Below are 27,413 nucleotides of genomic sequence, written 5' to 3'. Positions count from 1 at the left end.
GGTGCGCGAGTGTGTTTGTGTCGCATGCGAGTGATGGTGTAGCTCTCCCCCTTCATCCACAGATGTTTATATGATGAAAAGTTCTCTTTACTTTGCATGTGTCGCTTGTTTGTGTCTTTGAGTGTGTGTGTTTCAGTCTGCCGTGTAAAATGTCCTTCTGGCGCATTGCCAGTTACATGAGTGTGTTAAAGCTTGTCTGTTCTGTGCTTTTTGTGAGCGTGCGTGTGTTTGTGGCACGATTCAGCCCTCAGGTCACTCGAATGTTGTGTGTTGTCCCCTTGTTGTCTGTCTTCATAACCACATCACTTGCATGAAGGACCATCCCACCACACAGATTTACATGCATAAGCATTTTTGGAGGGCTTCATTCACCACTAATAAACGCGGTTACACTTAAACAACTAGACACACAGTTTTGCTGTATCTGTGCCTGCAGGAACCACGAGGACATCTGCACAATAAACACTAAATCCTCATGAATCCCACATTTTGCTCACACTTGCACACACTCAATCTTTTTTGTAACGTACAGCACACATTCTTACTCAACCCATACAAATATTTTATATTCGCCAGCGGTCATTCTTTCGAAAACATAATTTGATACATTGCTTTATAGTGGAAGATGTCCACTTAGACCCAATCGGGAGTCATATGTGGCGGTTTAGTCCGTCTCCTGCGGCACACTGTGGATCTAAAAAAATTAAAATAAAATTAAATTTAAAATAAAAAATAATAACAATAATTATATAAAAGTTGAATATATATATATATAGTTTTTAGATAAATAATATAACTGGATTCATGTTTTAGATTAAAAAAAAAGAATAATTCAATATTCAAAAATGTCTAAATGTTTAGGTTGTTAGATAAAGAGACTCGAAAGGTAGATGAAAAAGTTTTAAACATGACCTACAAATGTCCAAAAAGGAAGATGAAAAGCAGAAAATTACCGTAAAATTGCCAAAAATGTCATAAAATGTATTTAAGAAAAGGCAGGACAGAAAATGTTCAAAAACAAAAGAAGAAATCCCGAATATTAACATCAAATGTCCACAAAATTGTCAGAAATTGATTACAGAAAAGGCAGGGAATTTTTTTTAAATGAATGAAAAAAAATGGCCATAACAAGTCCAAAAAAAGGAAGAAGAAAGACAGAAAATTACCATATGTCCATACAATTGGCAAAAATGTCAGCGATTTGACAAAGGCAGAAAATCTAAAAATGTCTGAAAAACGAAGCATGCAAATTTTGAAATATTAACAGTACATACAAATAAAAGCACGGAAGAAAATGAATCTCAATGAATCTCTCGCATTCATACCAATGGGCAATTTAAGAGTCTTCAGTCAACCAGTTGTAAGTTTTGGAATATCTTTTGAAACAGTCAAAAGTGCTGTTACATTTCTCAAAGGTTGATGGTGAGAGATACAAATCTGATTTATGAGGTACAACACCATTGTGTAACTCCTTCACCACAATCCTGCATTTACATTATGTTCCTGGTTGCCTGTTTGGCCGAACATAGTGTACTGTGAGATTTTGTGCATTTCTTCCCCCACTTCCAGTCTTGTAAAAAAAAAAATCACATTCTATAACGGTACACTATCCGTGGGGACAAAGGGATGCGGATTCTCACGTCCGCCTCGTCTTGTCCAGATGGAACATAGTGCAATCACGGCATAACATTGCTCCTCAGAGTGTAAATTGAAGTTCCCCTTAAGGGACAATTAAGGGATCACATTTTTGCAATGAATTTATTTAGCTGATACAGCTATTGCTATCCCGCCTACATGCACCGCAAGACAGATCAGTGCATGGTGACCATCTCCAAATATATCACAGAAATCTTATCTGTTATGTACTGCTTTGGACATCTAAACATCCTAATGCAAAATGATATCAAGATAGAAGCCTAAATCTCTGTCAGTAAAATAGATTTGAACTGTCTTCAGAACTGTCTTCTACTATCGACTTTATTGATCCGTCGTTGTCACACAAGACGGTCCTCCGAATATGCGAGACAGATGTGCTTAGCCACTTGACCTGACACGAAGAGACAAGATGCTAACGCAAACTGAGAGACATGAATGCGTCTGCTGTCAATCATTTGTCAGGTTAATGGGACTTTCCAATGATATTTGTGTTTCTTCTGTCATTACACTTCATTGTCCTGTCATTCATTTATCTCTCTTGTTTTAACAATGACTTTTTAGAGCTAGGCAAAAAAGGGGGAAGTGAGGAGAGGAAATATAGAAATGGCGGATTTCTGTCTTTCAGAAAAAAAAAAGGTTGGCTCTTTTTATCAAATTTATAGGAAGTTCAGAACATTCAGACAATGACTCTCCCAACTTCAAAATAAATAAATAAATAAAATAAAATAATTATTAACAACAAAGATAGACTCAATGTTAAATTACACAACATTTTCTGAAGGAAACTAATAGTGTGTCTTTTCTCCTAGGATGGCAGACAATGTGAAGCTCCATCTGTTCAAAACACAACCGTCTCAACTGCAGGCTAAGATCCATGAAATGGAATAACTGACCCAAGAAAGTAAAGGTCCAGTGAGAGGCACTGGAAGTGGGCAGACTGCAGTGGGAGAGGGTCCTTGAAATTGAGGTCCAGAAACACGCAGACACGTGAGAAAGCAAAATGCATGAAGATGGACCTGAAGAAAAGCGCAAAGCAAAGAGGAAAAGTCTTGTAGTGGAGTTTGAACAGAAAACTGAGAACATGAAGAGGGAACTAGAAATGAAATGTGAGGTAAAGTGTGAAGAGAAAGAGTGACAACTTGCAGACTGCGAATTTAAGAGCTGCACAGAGAAAGAAAAGTAGAAAGTCTTTTGTGACGCACTTCAAAAGGCTAACTCCAATTTAGACGAGCTGAGAAAATGCCTCAGACAGCAGGAAGACAGGTGAGGTTTATGTGTTTGACTTTATTTTCCGTTCCTGGTGTGAAATAGTCTCCAACAAGAGGTTTTTTTTTTTGTGGCCCATTATCCCATGAGTCATGCTGTTATCACAAAAACACGCAAACAAAATCTTCAAAGAATCAGACGCATGTGACGACAGCACGATCATACAAAACAGTGTCATCATCAAGGTTAAAACTTTTACTCGCCTTATTTTTTTAAGCAGGTAGCTCGATCGTATCTCTGTGTAACATAATTCCAAGGCGCATTTTATACTTGTTTTTGAAACCTGATTTGATTAGAAGGTTTTCTCTGCCTCGTGTTCATTAACCACATTTGATCGAGTTTAAACTTTTATACAATCATTAGACACCTTTTATAAGTACAACAAGGAAGGTTTTAATAATAACATGCAACAGAGCACTTTACTGGAAGCTTTATCTTTAATGTTGGAATACTTCACACGTCTTTTGTGACGCTGGATATCAAAATATATCCCGAGATTTAGAACCATAGAATATTCAGAAGATGACTTAAATTGCAGATGGCAGTCTTATTAGTCCACAATGCTTGATACACGCTTCCTTCTGCTCTTTTTTGCTTCTAGACTGTACTGTCAAATATTGCTCATTTGTTCTCCACCTACACTTGGATCATATCAGACTGTAACAGATTGAGGAATGTTCTGCAAAAAGCGTTGTATGTGTATCATCATTAATGGACTATTTGTTTTCACAGTGCAAATGTCAAACGGATAAAAAAGATGAATAGAAACTGTATAGTGTACAGTATGCATGGAAGACTTGAAACACATGTTTTTGTAAGTCGCTTCTCAAGTCTCCTTTGTTGGTAATTAGCTGCCCACAGACCGGTATGAGAGTTATTTATAAATACAATTGAGACGCATTTGCCACCTAATGAGACTGCAGTGAATCACCATGTGGACTAATGCTTTAGTAAAACCAAGCAGCAGTAATGTAATTGAGGCAACAAACAAAAAACAAAAAAATTTACTCATTGATTAACCCTGGAGAACCCAAGAACCCTTTTCTTCTTTGGAAAATTACGAATTATACATTAAATGACTGCATTAAGTTCACTGAACACCAAAATATATGTTTTTTCAATTTTAACCCTTGTTTTTTGAACTAGCTCAGAGTTGCTAATTTATCAAAATATATATATAAAACATACTCCTAGGCATTCTGCAACATGATATGAAATAGATAAACAAAAAAAACACAATTTTACCATCTGATGGTTTGCTGATAAGATGGTTTTGTTTGGATTGATTTCCAGCTCAACAAAACAGCATGTTGCCAGCCATCTTGTCATCACCACTTTGGCTCATGTAAGTGCAATATTCATCCACTAGATGGCCCCATGCAGGGGTCAGAAATGGCACTCTGGACTTTTGAAGTTAAATTTGTAAAAAAAAAAAAAAAGGTCTTTGTTATTTGAGTAGCAGAATTAATAGGGGCCAAATTTGACCCCGTGGGTTCTCCAGGGTAATCACCAAAAAATATTGCATTAATCATGTTGGCTATTAATGGAGATTAATCGCACTATTAATTTTGACCGGAGATTATCCTTTATCTTTATAACGGATGGTTACGTGAACGGTAGCACCGGTTGTGTTTGTTTGAGCAACAAACATAACTACATGCATTCAAGTAAAACATTTAATAAATGTTTGCGTATGATATTCAGAATATTTGTTTATGTCAACATTTTGTTTTCATTTTTAATTATGCAAGTAATTAACTGAATAGAAAAAGTGGAGAATGAGAGTGTGCAGTGGATCAAAAAAATGTTGAAAACGTCCTCATAACATTAAATGTAGAAAGAATTAACACAAATCAGGTGCTCTACAAATTTGGCGGGCAGAAAAATGTTGATAAAAAGCCTTTTTAATTAAGTGATTAATCATGATTAATCAAAATTCTAAGATGTGATTAATCTGATTAAAAATGTTAATCATTTGACAGCTCATTATATACATATATATATATATATATATATATATATGTACTGTAGAGCCTCGGAGTTCGAACTCGTACAAATCGGACATCAACCAAAAATCTGAGAAAAAATTGCCTCGGCGTTTGACCTCATTTTCGGAGTCCGAACACCCAAACAAAGCCGAATGTAACTTGAATGGGTAGACGAGTAAAGCCGAGCGACGCCGACTGCACACTTCACATAAGTGACGACAAGGCGCTGCTCATTTCGAGCCAGATCGTGAACACTTCCGCAGGTGGTAAAGAGATGCTCCAACCTTTGTGAGTGCATTTTGATTTTTCCACGACATTTTTCTTCGCCATGGCCTAAGAAAGACAACAGTGCCAGTGGTAGCAAAGAAAAACAGAAGGAACCAGTGTCGATTTAGGGAAGAAGATAATCGCGCCGTTTTATCTACCGTGACTACTTCCGTAAATACTGTTGCGAAAATCAAAACAATAAAAAAAAAAAAAATTGTAGTGTATAAACACGTGTTTAGAATTGTGGCACTCTACAGTCAAGTAAAACACACAATGGTCAATGAAATAACCTGAAACTGATGAGAAGGGCAATTGCAAAAAAAAAAGGGAAAAAATGCACACTGACAAGCCGCAAAGCTTTTGGGGTAAAGTCCGTCATGGTTTGAAACAACTGGTGCTTTTTGGCAAGTCATATCAGCTCTATGGTTACAGAAGAAATATATAAACATCGACTGTGAAACATAGAGGAGACAAATGTATTTTTGAGGCCTGTTTGGATGACTTCACTACTGGGTGTTTTGAATTTGCGCAGGGTGCAATGAAAAATGTCAAGACTATTATGGCATTTTGGAGCAAAGTGAGCTGCACCGTGTCAAAAAGACATTTCACGTGCAGGTCATGGCTCCCTTCAACAGGATAATGATGCTCAGCACACAATGAAAAACAGAATGGCTAAATACAAAACATCGGGCTATTTTATAGTAGTCTTGTTTGAGCACTGATATTAAAAAATATAGAGCATCTGTGGAACCTTTTTTAACCTCAGACGGCTGAAGCAGAAAGTGCTTGATTCTTGATTCATTTGATACATTTCTCTTCATGATGTCATTTGGAATAGAATCGTGTACTGTCACCAATGCGTTTGCACTTCCCCCTAAATCTCATTTTACTGTACTCAGAATCCCTCCAAGGGAAATTCAACTCGCACTCTATTATAAGGATTTTTTTTATTTGCCTTTGTAAATAAACACTCGTAACATTCTGAACTCATGTCATGGATTTACTATACTGCAGAAAAGAAACTGATGTTGGGTCCTCCGGCCTTCATTGTTGCTGATTTGGCCTCTCTATAGTTGGAAGGCTTGTGTGGCTATCTCCTGTACATCATGTTGGGCTGTTGTCGTGTGTACTGTATGGTAGTCTGTCTGGGCCAATCCACTATCTGCAGTGATGTAAGCTGATTACTTCTCTTGTATGCTTCTTCATTGAGCCTAAAGCACATGCAAACGCACAAGCACATGGTGTGCGCACTTGTGCTTTAAGGCCATGGGGCCAAGCACAGGTCAGCATGTTAAAGTTCAGGCGGAGATAATGATGCATGGTACAGTGATGTGTGAAAGAGCAGCATGCACTGACAGTAGTAGTCGCTCTCTCGTATTCTCACGTGGTACTGTCGGTGTTTTGTTAAAAGACGATACAGCGCTCTTTCAGCAGTCACAATGAGAGTCCATAGTATTAGTTGGATACAATTTAAATTCTATTATAACTAAGGTTATTTATAGTTCAATCACTACAGATGTAAAATTTGTTAACTAGTGAAATCATGCGATTAATTACGATTTACGAAAAAAAAAAGTATAATCTTTTCTTAAAAAAAAAAGAAAAGATTATTACAATTTTTTCGTAAATTTGGGGCATCAGGCGATTAAAAATTGTAATTAATTGCATGACTTCACAGGTTAACAAATTTTACATCTGTTCTAAATGTACAAAAAAAATATTTGTTTCTAGGTTTTAATACTCTTGTTAACAAAAATGAAAAAAAATGTTAAATAGAAATAGTTGAAATGAATTTTTGGCGTCTATAGCCGTCAATGGCAGCGAATGAGTTAAGTACAATTTTCTTGTTCTGTTGGCAAATAATTTTGCTTATTTGAAGTAACATTTTTCTTATTTTACTATATCCTTTTTCTTAAATTTTCGGTTGTCTTTTTTGCAGGGTGTATTTTTGTAATCAATTAATTAATCTTCGCATTGTTGCTGTGCACGATTTATATGGCTAAAAATGTAATCATGTACCTTAAGTGGTTTTCTTTTATCATCACAGAATTGATGTATCATGCTACAGTTGTTATTAGTGGTAAACTATCATCATGTTGTTTTGTGAGTTACCCATTTTAGTGTTGTGTGACAGTGATTAATAGTACCTCCTGGAGGGGGTAACAGCAGGAACAGAGGGTGACAATGTGCTCTATGCTGAGCGCGTGGCTCATGTGAGAGCCAATTTATTGGCGTGATGGATACGGGATACCAAAATGCCATGCACTGAAGTTTCCTCTGACACCTGCACCTCCACCTGCTTGCCCCTGAGCGCTGTCACTCATGTTGGTAGAAATAGACAATGAACTAAGTGACTAGCGAGTGCGGGAGGGATGGAAGGAGGCGGTGTGCATGTGGGTGATAATGAGGATGCTCCAAATAGCTGCCTGCACAGCAGGAGCATGATTTTTGTTATGGGAGTTGTGTTTATAACTGATGGCAGTCACGTTCCCCTTTGAGATTATAGATGATGTAATTAGACTCCACCAAGGAAACCCGCGGACTAGCATCATTCGTCCACCGTATTCCGCATCCACCACAATTTTGTGTAAAGAAAACTGTTTTATTTGGACCATGTTCAATTTTGTGTCTTTTGTAACAACACTTGAGTCGTCAACATGTGCTAAAAATGGTTTCTCTTTATCTTTGACCCTTTTTCCTACACAAGAGGGTCATAATATTAACAGTCCTCAGAATGATGCAGTGCAGCTCTTCAGCGCACACAAAAAAAGCATATTACTAAATTAGTACCTTTCTGACAGCCAAGTAAATCCAACCTGGGCGTTATCATTACCATTTTAGAAGGTGGAGTTTTAAGAAAGCAAATCAGTTTTGTTGAAAACCTTATATGACTAAAGAATGCAATGTATTTCTTGTTGAAAAAAGACAATTTTTTTTTCTTGGCATTGAGCAGATGTTTAGAAGCAGTGTAGTGTACTTAATTAATTAGAGATACAATGTTTTCCCCACACCGATACCAGTACAAGTACTCAACTCTGAGTCACCAATACCGATACCAAGTGTGGATACCACTAGTACTTTAGATAAATAATTTCTCCTCCCCAAAAAAAAGACAGATTTTAAAGAAATCTGTCTCTGTCAATGAATCTGTCTCCATCCTACCTTTTCATTTTATAAACAGTGTCCCATTAACCACCAACGAATACTCACATGATTAGACTCTAGCTATGTGTATTTCTCGTAAGTGGAGTAATTTGCAACTTTATAAACTTGCAAATTTGCCACTTTAAAAGTTTAAAAGAGTAAAAAACTTGTAAATTTGCGAGTTTATAAAGTGGCAAATTTGCAAGTTTTTTTCTCGGAATATTGCCGCGCCCTCTAAAAAAATATATTTATACGTGGCCCTAATACGCCGTCGTATAATGAGGTGTTCATGACTCAAATACAAAATGCAATCAATGGTTATTTAAAAAAAAAAAGTATTATTATTTTTCCCTGGAGAGCTCAGTATTGTTCATTCGGTAATTTTACCGATTTGTCATGTCATCATCATTGCTTTCTTTTTTTTAATTTTTTAAATTATTTTTTTAATTTTTATTTTTTTATTTTGTATGTTAGTGAGAATGTGTATGTGCGTGTGAGTGTGTGTGTATTCATTAGTTCACCTAAAACCTATTAAAAAATCCCATACCGTTCACCTAAACCAAACACTTCCAGCCAGAGTCGTGAGGCCGTCAGGAGACCCGAGGAAGGATCAATGGTTATTTTTTACCATTTCTAGATACAGACAGATAGAGCTTATTTATCAGCAGGCAGACAAGTTTATGTGTGAACTTTTCATGCTGAGACTGTAACTCACCCTCCTAGCTTCCCTTTTGACGGTTACTTATCGTCTTCATCCAAACTGTTTGCCAGAGTGTGTTTCTGTTTGTATTTGACTGCGATTGCCTGTTTGGGAAGGGTGTGTGCGCTCCGCATGCTCCGCACACACTCGCACCTGCCACGGATAGATTAATCACTCTCGCACACAACAAACATCAGACTTGGCGGTTATGAAAGATGAATCATAAAAATGTGTGAGAGCATGTGCAAACACACATGCACAAACACAAGCGCGCACCTTGGGGTGGATTAATGAGATGCTTGCAGGTGTGAGAGGCAGACTAAGTCAACGACAAGTGATGGATGACAAATAGAGAAGTGCTCATATGTAACCGGTCAGGGCAGCAAATTACCAGCACACTCACAGTTTGATTTAATTTCCTGGTTTCCACTAGCAACTGCAGAAACAGCACACAACTGTCCGCGCAGTCTCCGCCTCTTGTTTGAGTGCAGCATGTTAGGTATTGGGTATCAAACACACACATGCCGTGAGTGTGTGTCTTAGATCTTAGGCTTAAAACCAACATAGACAATCGAAAAAACAAGCAATTCAATGTGGTCTGATGTCGTTTGTTTTCCAAGCGGGCCGACGTCCCCCGGCAGCGAGTAAAGCAGCGGCCCGAGCGCCCACTTTTGCGGACGGTGTCGTTTGCAGGGCTCCCGCCGCTGCCTCGGTTGCTCAACGTTGCCGTGGGGCTCATGACAACAAGATAAACACAACAGTGTAATCTGCGTGCGCTGTTGACATACGCACAATTGACAATATCGCCTTGAAACGTAGCAACGGATCCATACAAATGAAACACAGTGGCTGATCGCTTCTTTGAATTTCAATTCAGGTTGACCTTCAACCTGGTTGCAAAACATCTGACCTACATTTTATGTTTCATCCAAATATTTGACATCTCAGTTGAGTTTTTTTTTTTTTAATAATGACTAAAAAGTATTCATAGCCCTTCAACTTTTTCACGTTCTGAGACCTTCCAATCACAAACTTGTATGTATTTTTGGTGACATTTTGCGTGCAAGACCAACACGAAATAGTACAAGTGGAATGAAAATGATTTATGGTTTCAAGATTTTTGAGCAAATATAAGTCTGGTGTGCATTTGTATTCAGCCCCCTTTAACTCTGATACTCTTAGAAACAACCCAATGCAATCAACTGCCTTCAGAAGTCACCTCATTAGTAGATAGAGTCCTCGTGTGTGTTTGTGAAGGCCTTAAAGAAGTCACCACACAGGTCAGGGATAAAGTTGTATAGAAAGTTAACGCATAGTTAAATTATTATTTATTATTTCTGTTTCACTTCACAATGATGTGCTATTTGTGGGCAATCATATGGGATTTTTTTTATTTATTGCATGGTCCTATGGTGGTAAAATGTGAAAAAAAAATCAAGGGGTGTGAATACTTTTTCAAAGCACTGTATAGGTAAATACTGTAACATGCAGTGGCGTCTCTGGCATGAAAAGTTTAGTGGGGCACAACAGTGACCACTTTACATACAAAAGCAGCAAAGCCTACACAATAAATTGTAATGTAATTCAATAATTTAAACGTTAAATAAAGTCGCCTACAAATTAAGGTGATGAATAAAACCTTTGAATGGTTCAAAATAGGGCTGTGTAATTAATCAAAATCCAATTACAATTTCATTTATTACACTCCACAATTTCAAAATTGGCATAATCATAAACAATAATAAAAGATTATTAATACTCATTTTGAGTTGTTTAAATTTATATACTTGCACCTTTTTATTGTAATTTTAAAATGACAAATTTAATAAATCTTGTTTGCTCCAAAAGGATCTTACAGCAGTGTTACCCCCCCCCCCCCCCCCCCCTCCGTTTCTTCAGCACTGCCTTTCTCTCTTGAGCGATGACATCATCAATGAACCTACTTCATTCATATTGTTGGTTTTGCTATTACGTATAGTAGTCTTTTTTGCTCCCGATGAAAACCAATCTAGCTTGCTACTGTATACTGCAATCCGGCAAAACTGAGCGCGTGTTGATTGGGTCTTGACGTCACGAGACATCAGTCCTGTATTTCAATTGGATGATGGGCCACATGGCTTTGGACTTTGGATGTTTTGAGTGGCTCATCCACTTAAACAGATGCTCATATGAGTCCTGTTTAGAAAGTTAGACCATTGAACTTGGCTCTGTATTATACATACATGTTTATAACGAAATTACCTTACAAACATAATTGGTATTTATTTGAATATTATTATTCTTGGTAAAATATTTTTTTTATAAATTATTAGCTATAAAGAAGATCAATTATGAGCCTGCATAGTGCTCAACAGTGTCATCTGGTGGGTCCAAGATGCAAGCATGGGTGTTCATTTTGCTGTGTTTGGGTGAAGTGTGGCAAGTAGTTGGTGATGATCAAAACAGTCTTAAATCTCACACACACATGCACACCCACACCGGCGCAGCAGAGGACACTTTGATATGTGGAAGCGGGGAAGCTTTTATCTTCCTTTTTTAATGGCGTTAGAAAATGCCAGCAGACACACGCAAACACACACTTTATCATCACTAAAGCAATTTCCGGGTGATTTATAGGAACCATTATCACCCTTTGCCAATCCCCAACCACGCCCTATACCTAGCCCTGAACTTAAAGTCTGATCTCAAAACAAACAAAAGGTAAGTGCTCACGAGTCTAATGATGATTAATGGTTTAATTGAAATATAGCAGCCTGGCATTTCCCTTTTTTATTTTTATTTTTTATTTTTTTCTGACAGCCTGGCATTTCCTTGAGTTGTCACTGTTCTGCATTGCAGCGGTTAGAGTTCCTCCCCTGCCATTGTGAAGTACCAGTAAACCTTTTTGACTGGTATTTTCAAATACATTTAAATGTTTTTGCAAATTCAGACATTTAAATAAATAAACTAAGGTCCAACATTTGAAAGTACTCGTAGGCTAAATGCTAAAACCTTTGACTTGCGCATACCTCATCGTATTATGGGGAAAATGCCGAATGGGAAATCATGCACTGCAGACGCAATAATAAATCATAATAATTCCGAATAGACAATGTTCATGTACTTAATTTATTAATGTATTGGTATAATGTAAGCCAAATGCTTTTTAAAAAAAATGTTTTTTACAGAAGTGTATTGCATTTAAAAAAAAAAAATTGGGACAAATTTTTGGGGGAAACTGAAACTTGGGGAAATTTTTTAAAATAATAATAATAATTAATGCATACTCCCCCAAAACAGGGTGGGGGAACTACAAAGGAAAATTATTATAAAACATATATTTTTTTAAACTGAAAAAAATATTAAATAAAACAAAATACAAACAAATACTTAAAAAAAAAAAAACACCCCCCCAACCCCACAAAAAAAAAAAAAATTCCCCAAGTTAACGCAATATGCTTCTGTACAATATACCATGATTATGGAGAAAAACGTTTTTAGCAATTTAGCCCACAAGTACGTTTAAAACGTATGTTCTATTTGCAAATACGTTCGAACGTTCTTACAAATATGTTGGAATGTATTTGCCAGTCAAAAATGTTTACTCATACTACGATTAATGAAGAAACTTTGAGAAACTGACACAAGTGATGGTTTGTGGCTCAACAAGAACTTGTAGCAAATTGATTTTATCTGATAAATTGCACTTTAAATGTGTCAATAGCTTTAAAGTTTTCATTCAGCTGTTGAGGAATTTGCCTAATCGGACAAAGGACAGATGTGTGTGCCAAAATTTCAGGGTCGACCAAATTACAATGACGTTAAGGGTTATTGTAATTTAGCACAGATGTAAAACGATAATAACCAGATGTCATGACACACATTTCGTATTCAGCTTTTGTGCTGAAGATAAGCCTCCGAAAGGAGTTAATCTTTCCGTTTTTTTACATTCAGCACAAAACTTCAAACATGCGCATGCGAAAAACTTATAAAGCAAACAATTTCACTGGGATGGCCGCATTAACTGTAAGGCTTGTCATGCCAGTGTTGTTGATGAGTGAGCATGACTTTGTGTGTACATGACATTTCTCGTGTAAGTGTGTGTGTTTGCGCTTGACATGGCCCGATGAGGCAGTTGATTTGGGCTGCTGGTAGGGGGTACTCTAATCCGGCACGCACTCACTGGCACTGTGCTACCTAGTTATTCCACAGACTGCCGCTGCCCTGGGAACAGGAGCTCAAACGCACAAAGTACACACAGATTTTCAGACAAATACACGCACATGCATTCATGCAAATACACACACGACACACACACACACACACACACACACCCTTCTCGAGGCAGTGTTCTTTCTGATCTCGCTTTTGGACTGGTGGGGACAGATGGGTGAACAGTGGGAGTCTGGGCTGCCATCACTTGAAAAGCAAAGGCATGCACGCACAAATACACACATTTTATACTCACACACACACACACACAATCACAGGGCAGACTTGGTCAGAAAGTGGCAAACATACAAACAGACAGGCTGCTAGAACTTGCTCGGTCTCTTTCCTTTCCACACATTCCCTCGCATAGGGACACAGCATCAGTTAAGCCTTTGTTGCACGCATACTTATTTTGTTGTAAACACGCGCTCAGACTCCAACATGGCCTCTAATTCACACGGCTTCACACACGCACACAAACACGGGATTACTAGAAACACGCACAAGTGCTCAAGCCATTCTTACCGCTTACGGTCTCGCGTGATGCACTGCCCGCAAAATTTGATATAGGTTTAGCCGATGCCAAGGGGTTGGCAACATTTACTGTCAAAAGAGCCATTTTAGGCCGAATAAATAAAAAAAATCAGTCTGGAGACGCAAAATGAATGTACTGAGGGCCCAAGAGCTAATTAGAGCTCAACATAAGAGAAAATATGCAACATGCAATAACTTGAGATTCATTTTCTTCTAACTTTCATCTTCCGTTTTTGGATTTTTCTACCTTTGTCAAATTTGTGACATTCTTGGCAATTTTATGAAGATAATATGGTCATTTTCTGCCTCTCTTCTTCCTTTTTGTTATTGGCATTTTATGGCTATTGTTTGACATTGGTTTATACCTTTTTGCTATCAATTTTCTGATATTTTTTTTGCAAATTTGTGGACATAGTATGGTAATTTGGTAGATTTATTCATTTATTTATTGGGAATTTTATAGTTACTATTTAAAGTTTTCTTTTCTGCCTTGTTTAAAATCAATTGACTTTTTGACAATTTTGTGTATATTTATGGTAATTTTCAGGATTTCTTCATTTGTTTTGGGACATTTTGTAGTTACTTTTGAACATTTTCTTTTCTGCCTTTTTTAAAATGAATTTTCTGACTTTTTTTGCAACTCTAAAGACATTGCATGGTAATGTTCTGCCTTTCTTCTTCTGGTTTGGACATTTTATGGTTACTTTTTAAATGTTTTATTTTCTGCCTTTTTAAAAATATTTGTTCTGACTTTTTGGCAATTTTGTGTCCATAGTATTGTAACTTGTTGTTTTTCCTCCTTTTTTGACATTTTATGGTTATTATAAATGTGAGAGCAGAGCGTTTATATTTAGTGACTGATATTTAATTATATTTATATATTTATTTTTGTATTTATTTTTACTTTTTTATCTAGATTTTTATTTTTTACTTGCAGTCCCTGCAGATATCATCCAGTCCTTGTAATATACAGTAGCAAAAGATGGAATTACATGGATTTCTGCATAAATTGCTAATAAAATTTGAATTGATCTTCATTTACAGTAATTCACAGCAGTTTTCTTAAACTAAAACCAGAAAATCAATTAGCGTGTTTTCGCTCAGCACACCATGTGATCACAGTGCATGGTGGATTTATTCATTGGTCTTAAGCCTCCTTTGGGAGCAACAACTTCAACCAAATGTTACTTGTTGCAGATCAAACTTGCACAGTCAGGAGAAATTTTGGACCATTGCGCTTTACAAAATTGCTCCAGTTGAGCACTATTTTTGAGGTGTGTAGTGTGAATTCCTCTGTTGAGTACATGCATGTAAATCAGATTGAGGTCAGAGCTCTGATTGCAGCCGCTGCAGAAGGCACATTTTTCTCTGTTAAAGCCGTTCGGTTGTTGATTTACTTCTGTCCTTTAGGGCATTGTCCTGTTGCTTCACTCATCATCTGTCTAGCTTTCAATTGGCAGACAGATGGTCTTAACTTCTCTTGCAAAATGTAAACTAAGCACAGACGCACGATCAGGCGTGTGAGGCGGTCTCCGGGTGCCCAACCACTGCGGCCAACTTTACATCACCTGATCTTCATTCAGTTCCTTCTGCTGTAAATGCACTTTGCATGCGCTCATCTCCTGCATTGACTCCAGCGAGCTTTGTTCCCTCCCACAACGGCGCACAGCTGTCAGACACCCTCTTCTATCTGCACTACTAAGAAAACTGCATCCATGCGTACAGCTAGAAAGTTCAGGGTTTGAGCTAGAGTTTTGGAAGAGAGACAAGGCAGTGCTTTGTGGTGCTCACCCAATTGCGTACATTATCATAGTCCACTGATAAACCTTACAAATCCTAAAAAGGTTGTTGGAGGTACAAATAAAAGCAGTAGATACCGGCCTGCTTGCACCTATGAATGTTGGTCAAATGTATTGTCAGAAGCAAATATGATTGGATTAGAAAAATGCAATTGGCAACAGTACAGTACAACATATCCAATAAGGATGTTATGTCTCCTGATTTGCATCAATCCGGCCACGTTAATCAAGTCAGGATCAACGTTTTGCCAAAACATTTCCGTTTGTACTTTGCTGACACTGCTCATATTCAAATATAAATCAATCATGTAGTGGATTATGAGAAACTTGATCAACTCGAGAGGAAAGCATCTCTTCTTTTTATATGAATTGCAACTGATGTTCAATCAATGTCTCATTTTAATAATTAAAGTTGTAACAACCATAAGCTCATTTTATCTCATTCATGCTCTTCGTCCTGAACAGCCTGGCAATAACCATGTTCACAAAGGAGGAGTTGGAAATAAGACACATCAAATCACAGACACATTGGATCTCTTGGTAAGAAAACAATTGGGAATAATATAATGGAGAAAATAGAATACAGGTAGAGAGAAAAAAATAGGTCAGGCAGGATGGAGATTGTTATTTTATAGATATCAGACCTTAATAAAGCGTCAGATCTTAAACATCTTTCCAAAATGGAGTGGAATAAAAATGAGAAGAAACAATTCTAATTCTGTTGCCTTGGCTTGGATATCCTGCTACTGATAAATGGTTATGGCAGGGAAAAAAAGGCGGACAGAGATGGAGGTAATTTGTGAGGGAGCGGATCAAGTTGTCGACTCTGAAAGCTCCTAAATAGTTATAAACCATCAATTTTGCAAACACGTTTTCTTCTCTGTCTGGGTACTTCAATATCTTGACAGATCCGGCCCATAACTGCTCCTCCGTTTGGTGCTGTCAAGCCTCATGATTTATGTCGTCTGACATGATAAAACTGGCTCTCGTGACGAGATGTGCCCATGTTCTCCTCCACTCCACACGCACGCACACAAAGTCGTGCCCACTTCCGTCTCATCTGAAGCGGCCTTCATTTTTGATCACCTTAAACCACAAACCCTGAATAAGAAAGAACCACTCAACCTTGCTGAGGTCTCCAAAACGGTTGCCTCACCTTGCACGCGAGACACAGCCATGTACAGAATATTCCTGAGTATGCAGCCTGCTGGGTATTTGTGCAAGTGTGTGCACCTCTGTGACTTGTGTCTGCGCTTCAACACATTAATGCCTGTGTGTGTGTGTGCGTGCATGAAGGAAACTGCAGTATGCTCTTAGCCATGTGTTCCTTCAAATGAGGCCTCAGAGTAACTGAATGTTCTCTTCCAGTACTGACTTTTGCCGCCTCTGTGTATCAGTATGTGTGCTTGTGTGTGTATTTAAACTAAATGTGTGGTCGGTGCTGGATTTCACTTTCCTTTCTTTTCTTTGGTCCTTCCTCAGGTCTCCTGACGGCCTCACAACTCTGGCTGGAAGTGTTCGGTTTAGGTGAATGGTATGGGATTTTTTAATAGGTTTTAGGTGAACTAATGAATACACACACACTCGCACGCACGCACGCACATACACATACTCACCCACATACAAAAAAAAAGGAAGAAAAAAGGAAAAATTTAAATAAAATAAATGTGTGATCACTCCTGTTCCACAGGCAGCGATTTTATAACCAAAAATGAAAAACAACAATGTGAGCAAAATCAAGTTTATTTTCAGAATACATTACATAGCCCTTTTTTGTGCTTAATGTTACATTACATTTTATACAGTACTTTAGAAAATTGCTATATGTGCCTTGCGACCAGCTGACAATTAGTCAGCAGAGATCAGCTTTATTTCATCCAAAACCCTATTGAGTATAAGCGGTTGAAGAGGGTCTTTTGCCCAGATTTAGTCATAACTGTTTTAATTGATCTATTTCCTCAGTAGAACTTGTATCTGAAGTCAATGTGTATTGAATGATGTCTGTAAAAGTCTTATCTCATGTCTGGTGAACTCCGGGTGGGCTGGGGGGCTTGGGAGTTTTGTGGTACCGCCCTTCAAGATGGTATAAGAATGTTGTAAGTCCTAAGAAATCTTCGCACTAGTGAGAGGCTGCCGCCATTGTCTGGGAACTCACTTGTGCCCAGAATATTCTGTAGAAATAAAAGCTTCGAAGTGACTGTTCATCGATCTCCAACCTGCATTCGGATAACCAACATTCTCACTACCCGAAAGAAAACAAACACGCGGAGGAAAAGATCATTTTCTCCAACACGATATAGAAAATTATCTGAATTATGTTCTCGTCTTTCTACAGTTGACACTTTAGTCCCAGTGTAGGGAGTCTCATTAGGCTACAATTTTCTTCCAGTGTGATTGGTCCATTTTGCATTTCCTACTGGTCTTCTTTGAAACTTGTTTGCCAGATCACTCATTTGAGTATCAAAACGATGTTTTGAACATTTTTAATTAGTTGTTGTTTCTGAAAACGGCAGCCTCTGACTACATTATTGTTCAGATTAACAATTGTTAATCATGTTATTCATGAAGATACAGTATAATTTTGTGGATCTGAGTCTGACTAATAGACACGTAATTGTGGCTAAAGTAGCCATTCTCTATGATTTATGCCGATGTCAATATGGAATCTAAACACGTTTTTCACTCTTTGGAATTAGGTTTTGTAACCCTGCTATGTTACTACAAATGGACGCTTGAGGCTCATAACGAGAAGCTATTGTTTACCAAAAAAAAAACACGGCTCTTGCAACTAGAATGCAAACTGGCAGGACTGCCACATGAGTGTGACAGTTGAGAACAGATGAGAACTCAGTGCTTTGACCCATCAAGGCCACCGTTTTGCTCACTTAAGCTTGACAAAGATAATGTAAGCAAGACGTTGAAATCAATGAAAGTTGATAACACAGGCTGAAATTTTATTAATAGACTTAAGATTTATTCTGTCAATTCACGTACACGAAATACACCCTCACAATGTCAATATCATATGTCTGTCCGTCTCAATTCAAATGTAAACATGTATCTTTCTGTGGCGCAAATATGTTTTTGAAAATTACTGTACACACTATTTTGATGTAAATATCAACTTTACGGGTGAAATCCAATTTACGTCAAAATTTGGGTTACATCGCCAGCGTAGGAACAGAATTCATCCGTAACTCGAGGACTCCCTGTACATACAAATTGCCATATGTTAACATCTCTGTCTGTCTGCAAACCCATTTAATGCATACATTCACATACAATACATATGTAATGTGAACATCTCTTTGTCCATTCACATACACACATTTCAGGCTGAAACATGGCCTTCGGGGATCTCATAGCTTGAGAGGACTGTCATGCCAGTGCATTAAGAGCGAGTAGAGCATATGAATTTGGAATGTTGTCCACAAATGGTATGTGTTTTTGCCTACCGTAACATCTGGATGAGAGATCAAACAGCTGGAGAAACATAGCAAACAAACATAAGGACGAGCAGACACACAATTAGGATTGCACACGTTTAAAATACATTCCTGCTTTTTCAAATTCCATTTGGTCTTTATTGGTGAAGCTTTACAAGAAAAAAAGAGATTGCAGTTTCTGACTTAAAGCGGGATTTTGTCACAGAATAAATATACAGTATTGTGGCTCGAGGGAACTGTAACCACTGTCTTCTGGTCTTTAAATTTAAATTCCACTGGAGCAACTGAGGATTATGCAAACTTTTTAAAGAAAGTGTCAAGGACAGATTTGCTTCAAGAATTCCTGTCGCTTACTACAGTTTTTTTAAAGCCGCACCTTTTACGGTTAGTTGGATAGCATAGGAAAAAACAATTTCCCTCTTTGCCATCCATAATTGTATGCCACCTCTGCCAGCATTACTATTGCCATTTTAGAGATTTTGAGAAGTATACACATTGTGTCACACTTTGTATGTTTTTAATTGAAAATGCATGTGTTTCTGTGTCAGTGATGCGTGTGTGAAGCAGCAGCAGGTCTTGTGGTTGTGAGTTCACGAACGTACGGGGTTTTCCGAACTACCCGACAGAGGCTTGGCAGGCCTTCAGTTCTCAGGTAAGACAATTGCACCAAAACACTACAGATGTTTAAATACTACATTTCTTAGCCTATCCACGCCGCTTGGTGGAACAAACAAAAACATGTGACTTCTGGTATTTTGTTAAGAGTTAACAACTTTGAATTTGCATTTAAGTCAAACAAATGCAAATGCATATAAAATTATGTAAAAATTTGCTTTGATGAGAAGAAGAAAGATGAGGAAAAAGAGGAGGAAGAAAAAGCAGAAAGAAGATCATCCTGGTGTCTTGAACTGGGATCCCCACAGTGGCATCTTAAAAAAAATTGGTCACAGGTATACACTAAATGCATTCAAATTCTTTTTTTAACAATAAATATTTAAATTACGCATGCATTTACGTACACAGAGACATAAAATATTCAAATTAAATACTAGCGATAAAATTTGACTAACAAGTTTGTCAGGAGCCCAGTCAGGGTCCACCTTGTATAATACATAAGAAATGTGTGACTTTTTAAATTATTTACTTAATTAAAAAAGAATGTCGGCTTGAACATCAGAAATGCACAATGTCTGTTTTGCCGCTAACAGCCTGAAGTCGAGCTAACCTCCAGCTGACCTCATGGGTGTGTTTTCTCTCTGCTGCATGTTCTAAACAGCTGCCAAGTGTGTGTGAGTTTGCATGTGTGTGTGGCTTTGGAAGACAGAAAGAAAAGTTTGGTAGGATAAGATCATGTTTTCTGTGGCATATCCCATTATGTAATTAAACATTCTTGCTGTAGCTTCCCACACAGTCAGCATAATTACGGATCGTAAAGGCATTGTTGGGGGAGTTTGCTGTGGCAGAATTTAACTAGAACACACACACATAGACACACACAGACCTGACCTCATACCATCAAACACATTTGGGATTAACTACAACAGAGGTTGTGGGCCAGGCCCTGTCATCCAACATTAGGGACCTCACAAATATTCTTTCTGTGAATGGACTAGAATTTCTCAAGAGTCTCTGCAAAATGCTGCAGCAAGTTGTTTAGTCGTTGGCACCTACTTCATGTTTCTTTTTTGTTTCGTATGTGTTACGGCCGTGTGTCGTAATGCTCATGTTGAATTGGTGCTAAATTTAACATAGCGCTACTTAGCCATGTGAATCTTTTTTTTCTAACTCAGAGGAATGATATCTATCAATTTATGTATGCCTTGTTTTTTATCGTAGAAAAAAATGCAGCAAGTTTAGTCGTTGGCACCTACTTCATGTTTCTTTTTTGTTTCGTATGTGTTACGGCCGTGTGTCGTAATGCTCATGTTGAATTGGTGCTAAATTTAACATAGCCCTACTTAGCCGTGTGAATCTTTTTTTTCTGACTCAAAGGAATGATATCTATCAATTTATGTATGCATTGCTTTTTATCGTAGAAAAAAATGCAGCAAGTTGTTTAGTCGTTGGCACCTACTTCATGTTTATTTTTTGTTTCGTATGTGTTACGGCCGTGTGTCGTAATGCTCATGTTGAATTGGTGCTAAATTTAACATAGCCCTACTTGGCGGTGCGAATAATTTTTTTCTGACTCAGAGGAATGATATCTGTCAATTTATGTATGCATTGCTTTTTATCGTAGAAAAAAATGCAGCAAGTTGTTTAGTCGTTGGCACCTACTTCATGTTTCTTTTTGTTTCGTATGTGTTACGGCCGTGTGTCGTAATGCTCACGTTGAATTGGTGCTAAATTTAACATAGCCCTACTTAGCCGTGTGAATCTTTTTTTTCTGACTCAGAGGAATGATATCTATCAATTTATGTATGCATTGCTTTTTATCATGGAAAAAAATGCAGTAGTTGTTTTTCACGTGTCAACCACTGACTTGAATGCCTTTTCAGTTACACGCAAGAGTCTAAACTGATATGGGTGTTTGCTGACAATCAAAAGTTAATCACCATGCTATCAGTGTTTTGTGACATTAGAAGAAAGGCCAGGACTAGAAAAAAATGCAGTGGGAACTTGCTTATGTGAACAGTTGCTGTTGTCGTGATTAGGTGGAGTATACTGTAAAAGGGAGGAGGCACCTTGTAGGGTGTGGAATTTACAGAAGAGTAATAATGGCATTTCATTTTGTGAAATCATCGGCACATCTCAAATGAAAGTGATGAATAGAGTGTTAATACTGTCATTTTTGGCAGATTTTTGGAGTGAGGACAGATGGATGACGTTGTAAGCCCATGGCTGTAGCGTGACTAAGGGTGTATGAATCTGTGGTTGTGTGTATGTGTGCATGACCCATCCTTGAACTGTAGCCATCTGCCAGCACTTTGGCCTATCCTTAAACTATATGGTATCCATGTCCTTAGAAGCCATCTTCATCTGTGTGCATATGTTTTTGTCGTGGCAACAGTATCTCACTACATTTAACATGCTGCCAGAAAACTTAAGGTAACTCATTTACTTTCACTTTCACCCTCAGTCTATATCTGTCTGTTTGTATTTTGCTGTCCATCTGGATAACTTGGTAGCCCTAAATCAAAATTTGCGAAAGGAGCAAGCAATATTATTTCTCTGTATCTAACAGTTGTCCTCCTCCGAGGTGTCTAAAATCTGTTTCTGCTTTGAATTTCCTTCAGTCCCAAGTCTCCATTGTCATATTTGCCGCTTCAAAATGTGCCACACATTTCCAAAAGGAAACAGGTCTGGACTGCTGGCAGGCCAGTCTAGTAATCACAATATTTTAGTACGAACCACCCTCTTGTAATAAGTGCAAAATGTATCTTGGCTTTGTCTTGCTGAAATAAGCAGGGACGTCCCTGAAAAAGACATTGCTTGGAAGGCAACTTATGTTGCATATGCACCTTTTGTCATAAATGGTGCCTTTGAAGATGTGCAAGCTACACGTGCCATGGGCACTAACACACGCCATGCAGTTTTATGTGGCTTTTGAATTTTCCACGCACAGCAATCCGGATGGTCCTTCTCCACTTAGTGTCCATGTTATTCCAAATAATTTTGTATTATGTACTCGTCAGACCACATCACAGTTTTCTACTTTGGAACAGTAATCTCAGATGACCTTGGGCCCAGAAAAACTGACAACATTTCTGGGTGTCGATATACGGCTTCCGCTTTCCATGGGAAATGTTTTACTTGCTTTTGTAGATGTAGTGAATAACTGTGTTGACTGACAATGGAAGTGTTTCTCAGCCCACGTGGAAATAACCTTTACACAATGATACAATTTTTAATAAGAAGCATTGTTCTTAATCTTAAACTGTTGGACTATTTACTCTGTTATTAACAAAATGGCGAACGTTACTCCATGCTTGCATGTGAACAACTGAGCCTTTTGGGAGTGCTCCTCTTAACTCATTCAAACCCAAAAACGTGTAAATAAGATTTTAATACTTTGTCCTTCGCTCACAAAAACGTAATTATACGTATTTTTTGTTTTATGCAAGAGCATACAGAAGGATTTGATGCAGCTTCTCACATGAAGAAGTCGCTTAAATCAATGTTCGTTATTACAAAAAATGGCCGGCGGGTGGCAGCAGAGTATAAGAGATCAGCCAGGGCCATGTTGCAACAAGCTCATTTTGCCAGTGATTTCACCAGGAATGTGAATATTAATGAAACTTAGCTGTATTCTAATACTAATTGCTGCAAAACAGAAACAGATACAAATATATTTTTTTTCCTGATGAAAAAAGAGACTCTAATCTTTATTTTGGTAGATTCCATGTTTTAAAGCAATATAACATAATATTCTGTGGGCCTTGCAAAATCTGTCAAAATCTAGTAAAACAGCCTGGAGCAAAGGGGGTTGCTTCAGTGAAAATGGCTGAGTGAACGAGTTAATATCCAATCACGCCACTCACTTGCTGGCAATTAACATATTCAACTGTGGAATATTCCAAACTGGTGGTTTTTTTTGTGCATTCCTCAAACCTCAACTTTCCCAATCTTTTGGCGCAAAGAAAACACTGCTCAGAGTCATCACCAATATAAAATAATCCCCACAGTGATGCATGGTGGTGGCAACATCAGGTTTTGGAGCTGTTTTTTATATAATAATAAATAAATTATTTTATTTGGGGTTCATCAGAAGCAGTTTAATGGCGGCTTGTGTTTAACACGAGTTGAAATGTGATTGGTGAATTCTGAACCAAGTCACATTCTCATTTACAAAAGGATGTACACACTTGTGCAACCAGTTCTCTGCTCTAAAAAAAAAGCAACCACAAAATAACAAACCAAGTGATTTTTCTTGATCTAATTTTTTATTGCACAAAAAACAGACGTAAACGGTGCACATATGTGCTTTGACGCCTCATAGAAGTATTGAGGATAAAGCCAGGCTGGCTGGCTGATTTGCTGTCATTTGTGGAGTCTTAAAGCATTACACACTGAAAGCTGTTCGGACTTGTCCATTTCTGTGGGTATTGATGAATCTTTCTAAGGGCGCATTGTCCTGCTTTGTGTGTTTGTGTGTGTGTGTTGCTTCACCCTCAAGAACCCTGTCATGTCACAGTGACCAGAAAGCAATTATCGTTGCTGCTGTGAGGAGGGCCTTGTTGGCTCCTCTTTCCCTGCAGGGAAGGTGAACAAGCCACAATGAAAGAAACGAGAGTTTAAAAGAAAACAAAGATGTGGTTATGTGTGAGAGGAAAGAGGGAAATAATTGCAGCGACATGGTGAAATTAGGAACCATAGGGAGGAAAAAAACAAGAGATGGCGAGGGAAAACACATTGGAAGAGAGAATGTCAGTCTGACATTGAGGGCTCTAAAAAGCCAATGTGCCCTTACCACGTTGAAGGACCCTCACACACAATGCTCACGGTAGACACACACACTCATAAGGTCCTGGCAAACAAATACTTACCCACAGTGCAACGCTTACTACTGAAAGGTCTTTGACTGAAACAGCCATGTTTGGATGGATTTGTCAAAAGTCCTCATAGACTTGGACCAAATGAATTGACAGAGAATAAAATAAAATATAGCCATTGTCCATTGGCACAATCACAGTTAACAAACACCATTGAAAGCCAACTGCTGTGCTGTGGCTGCAGCTCTATTGACATGCAACGAGACCACTCAGATCAGAGTGAGAAACAACAGGATGTCTTAGCAATGTGGCCGGGCCGAGGACTGAATGTTCTGGTCCAGCTCGCTGAACACATACTGTGTTTGCATGGAAGAGTTCTTCCGTCATGTTGGCACCGTTTAAGTTTCTCCCAAAAGTGAATGACTGGAGGGTTTGTGACCGTTTTTCTTGGTAGCGTCCTAAAGAGTTCCGCTTAATCCTTCTGGGAGAGAAGGGATGCCGATGTTGTCCAAATTCAATTTACAAATAAATACAATTTCATGCAATGTCAAAACGTTTCTGCAGTAAGGTGAATGATTTTCATGCTACTGCCAACAGACGCAACAACTGCTGCTCTTTTGCTGTGGAAATAATGATTATGTAATCTCACTGCCATTGATTTCCAAATGACAACTATTACTTCGATAAAATATCCACATCTGCGTTAAGTAAAATGCACACATTTGTGTGATGAATCCCAATGAACAATAGACATCACAAATCCAAAATGTGCTGGACAAAACTTAGCTTCATCATCTTTGCAAAGGCAAAATGTTAGATACACCGCATACGTGATAGCACTAGATTTGGCACTGATAGTACAGTGTGTAGGCTATTCTGTCTATTCTGCCTTCCCTGAGTGTGTGGTGTTCAGTTTAGAAAATAGCAATCAGGCCTATTACAAAAAGAACCCAAGCGTGCTGGCTTCAAGCTGTTTATCAAAACTCCCAGTATACAGTACAGTATGTTGAGTGTGAAACTAAACATATGTGATGTATGCCAAACCACAAAACTGTCTTAGGAAATCCCGCTAGTTTAATGCTAACACAAAATCCGAAATGTCATGGGTGGGCTATCAAACTAGCATCAATGCTAAGGTTTTTATAAACACGCTTACAGAGCATATAACTATACTCGCTGCTATGCATTCTTCAAAAAAAAAAAAATGACTTTTTAATTAATTACTTTACATTTTATACAGTACGAAATTATAGAATGCTATTTTTGTATGTTACAAAAATGGCTTGGTGTTTTGTAGGGGGGGGCGCTGTAATGAATTTATGGTATTTCCATTCATATGAATAACCAAGCAGTGATCATTATTACTTCTTCACCTCATTCTTTCACATTTAGATTAGAACATTTATAGAAATGATCAGTGATGCTTATTTCAGTCAAGGCAAATGGTAGACGTACGATTGGTAATGAATGAAGAAAGTAAACTTTGGCAATGCTCTTCACTTGTACTTGAAGACAGAGGCCTGTATGCAAATATGTCTGTTAAGGGCAAAAAATATTAGCGTGACAGACTTACTCACTATTCAGACTTGGAACTTGAGTGCCTTTCGCTTGCGTGATGCGCACTTCTGCCTGAAGCTGCACTAAAGTCCAAACCTTACACAAGGTCTAAATGTTGCCGTTAAGCATTTCTCCCAGATCTGCTTTTTAATACATTTATTCGGTGGCCTGGAAACCACTTATGTAAAATTACAGAATACTATAATGAGGCCTGTAAAAGCATTTGATTAATTCACTTGGCGTCAGATAGCTATCAAACGGGTAGTTGGAATATTTCTATCTGCAGTGATAAATTGGGACGTCAGCGGCAGGAGGAAACGGTAGCAGCACAGCGGCTACACAATAAAGCCTGTCAGACTTTGGTGTTGTGTTTCATGGCTTCCATTCACTCCCCCCACCGTTGCCTGGATTCTCCACTCTTTCCGCGAGCTGCTTCTCTCCCTTTCAGCAAGTTCTGCTCCAGCGTCTTCCACCCTGCTGATTTCCTTCACTCCTCTTCCACACCTTTTGTTTGGTGTGCTTTCATATTCCCGGTTGAAACCGCAGTCTTGTCTATTGTGCTTCATGTTTAACTTTGCCTGCTGACCTCATGCCTCCATTGCAAACAGTTTCTTTTGGTGTCGGCTTTCCCTTTGCACAAGTGTGAAGTAACAATGCCCTGTGAAAAGCCCTGCTTGCTGTACCTGTCAGCCTCTTCTTTTTTTTTTTCAAGCTCCTCTGTCACTCTGTAAATCATGTGGCTTAACAGCCTCTGGTGACAAGTTTGGTTTGGAGCCAGTGTAACTTATACTGTGTGTGTGTTTGATAACAGTGCCGAGAGACGAGTTGGAGCATTCCAGTGTGGAGTTTCAGAAGATGGGAGACGAGAAAGCGCATCTAACTAGGCAGCTGATGTAAGTGTGTACAGAATGTGATAACGCACACACTCTGCCATGCACATGAAAAAACATGCACACTTACGCAGTTGGTAGCACAGGTGGATTGCGGTATGCGGAATGCGCCGGGTGAAGAGCAGGTCATACCTCTGTTCACATTTCCTCAACCAATCAAACGTTTCGCACTGCCTCACTTGCCCCACCCGAACCAGGAAGTACGTATGGCATTTCTCAAGTACCGCCTTGAAGCCCTCAAAGAACGGTCTCACTGAGGGTTTAAACTAAACTTGATGGGGGGAATATACATGGATTCCGGAGAATCCATCTTGTACCGCTCCCGCTGATACGTTTGCAGCCGATCGTTTTTCGATCGGACCAATGAGGCGTTGTTTAGGCAGGATGAAACCAATAAGCGCCGATGGCGGGCGGAAACAAACTAACCTAACAAACGAATGGATGCTGCAATTAATTATGTTCTCGCAGAATTTCTCACCGTTTCCTTGTGGAATTTGAACCGCGAGAGGAGTTTCGTGCATTTTTATCTGGTAAAGATGGTGG

At 38.4% G+C, this 27,413-nt stretch overlaps 1 protein-coding gene across 9 annotated transcripts in view; it reads left to right on the top strand.

Moving 5' to 3' along the window:
- The window catches only part of LOC144052706 (uncharacterized), a 94,180-nt gene that overhangs the window by 45,453 nt on the left and 21,314 nt on the right, over window positions 1–27,413 (top strand). For 7 of the 9 annotated variants that reach the window (XR_013294272.1, XM_077567000.1, XM_077566996.1 and 4 more), the window contains 3 exons: window positions 2,466–2,919; window positions 19,540–19,643; window positions 26,792–26,873. Coding sequence is in view for 8 of the 9 variants with exons in the window: in XM_077567000.1 (XP_077423126.1) it covers window positions 26,836–26,873 (38 nt within the window). In the remaining variant the exon portion in view is untranslated. Of the gene's footprint in view, window positions 1–2,465; window positions 2,920–16,010; window positions 16,086–17,027; window positions 17,080–19,539; window positions 19,644–26,791; window positions 26,874–27,413 lie in introns of all 9 variants that reach the window. The other 2 variants (XM_077567002.1, XM_077567001.1) reach the window with 2 other exon arrangements.

This window comes from Vanacampus margaritifer, chromosome 5, assembly GCF_051991255.1.
Source record: "Vanacampus margaritifer isolate UIUO_Vmar chromosome 5, RoL_Vmar_1.0, whole genome shotgun sequence".
NCBI classification, from domain to species: domain Eukaryota; kingdom Metazoa; phylum Chordata; class Actinopteri; order Syngnathiformes; family Syngnathidae; genus Vanacampus; species Vanacampus margaritifer.
Note: the sequence above shows the minus strand (reverse complement) of the source record. Positions and strands in the feature narration are given on the sequence as shown.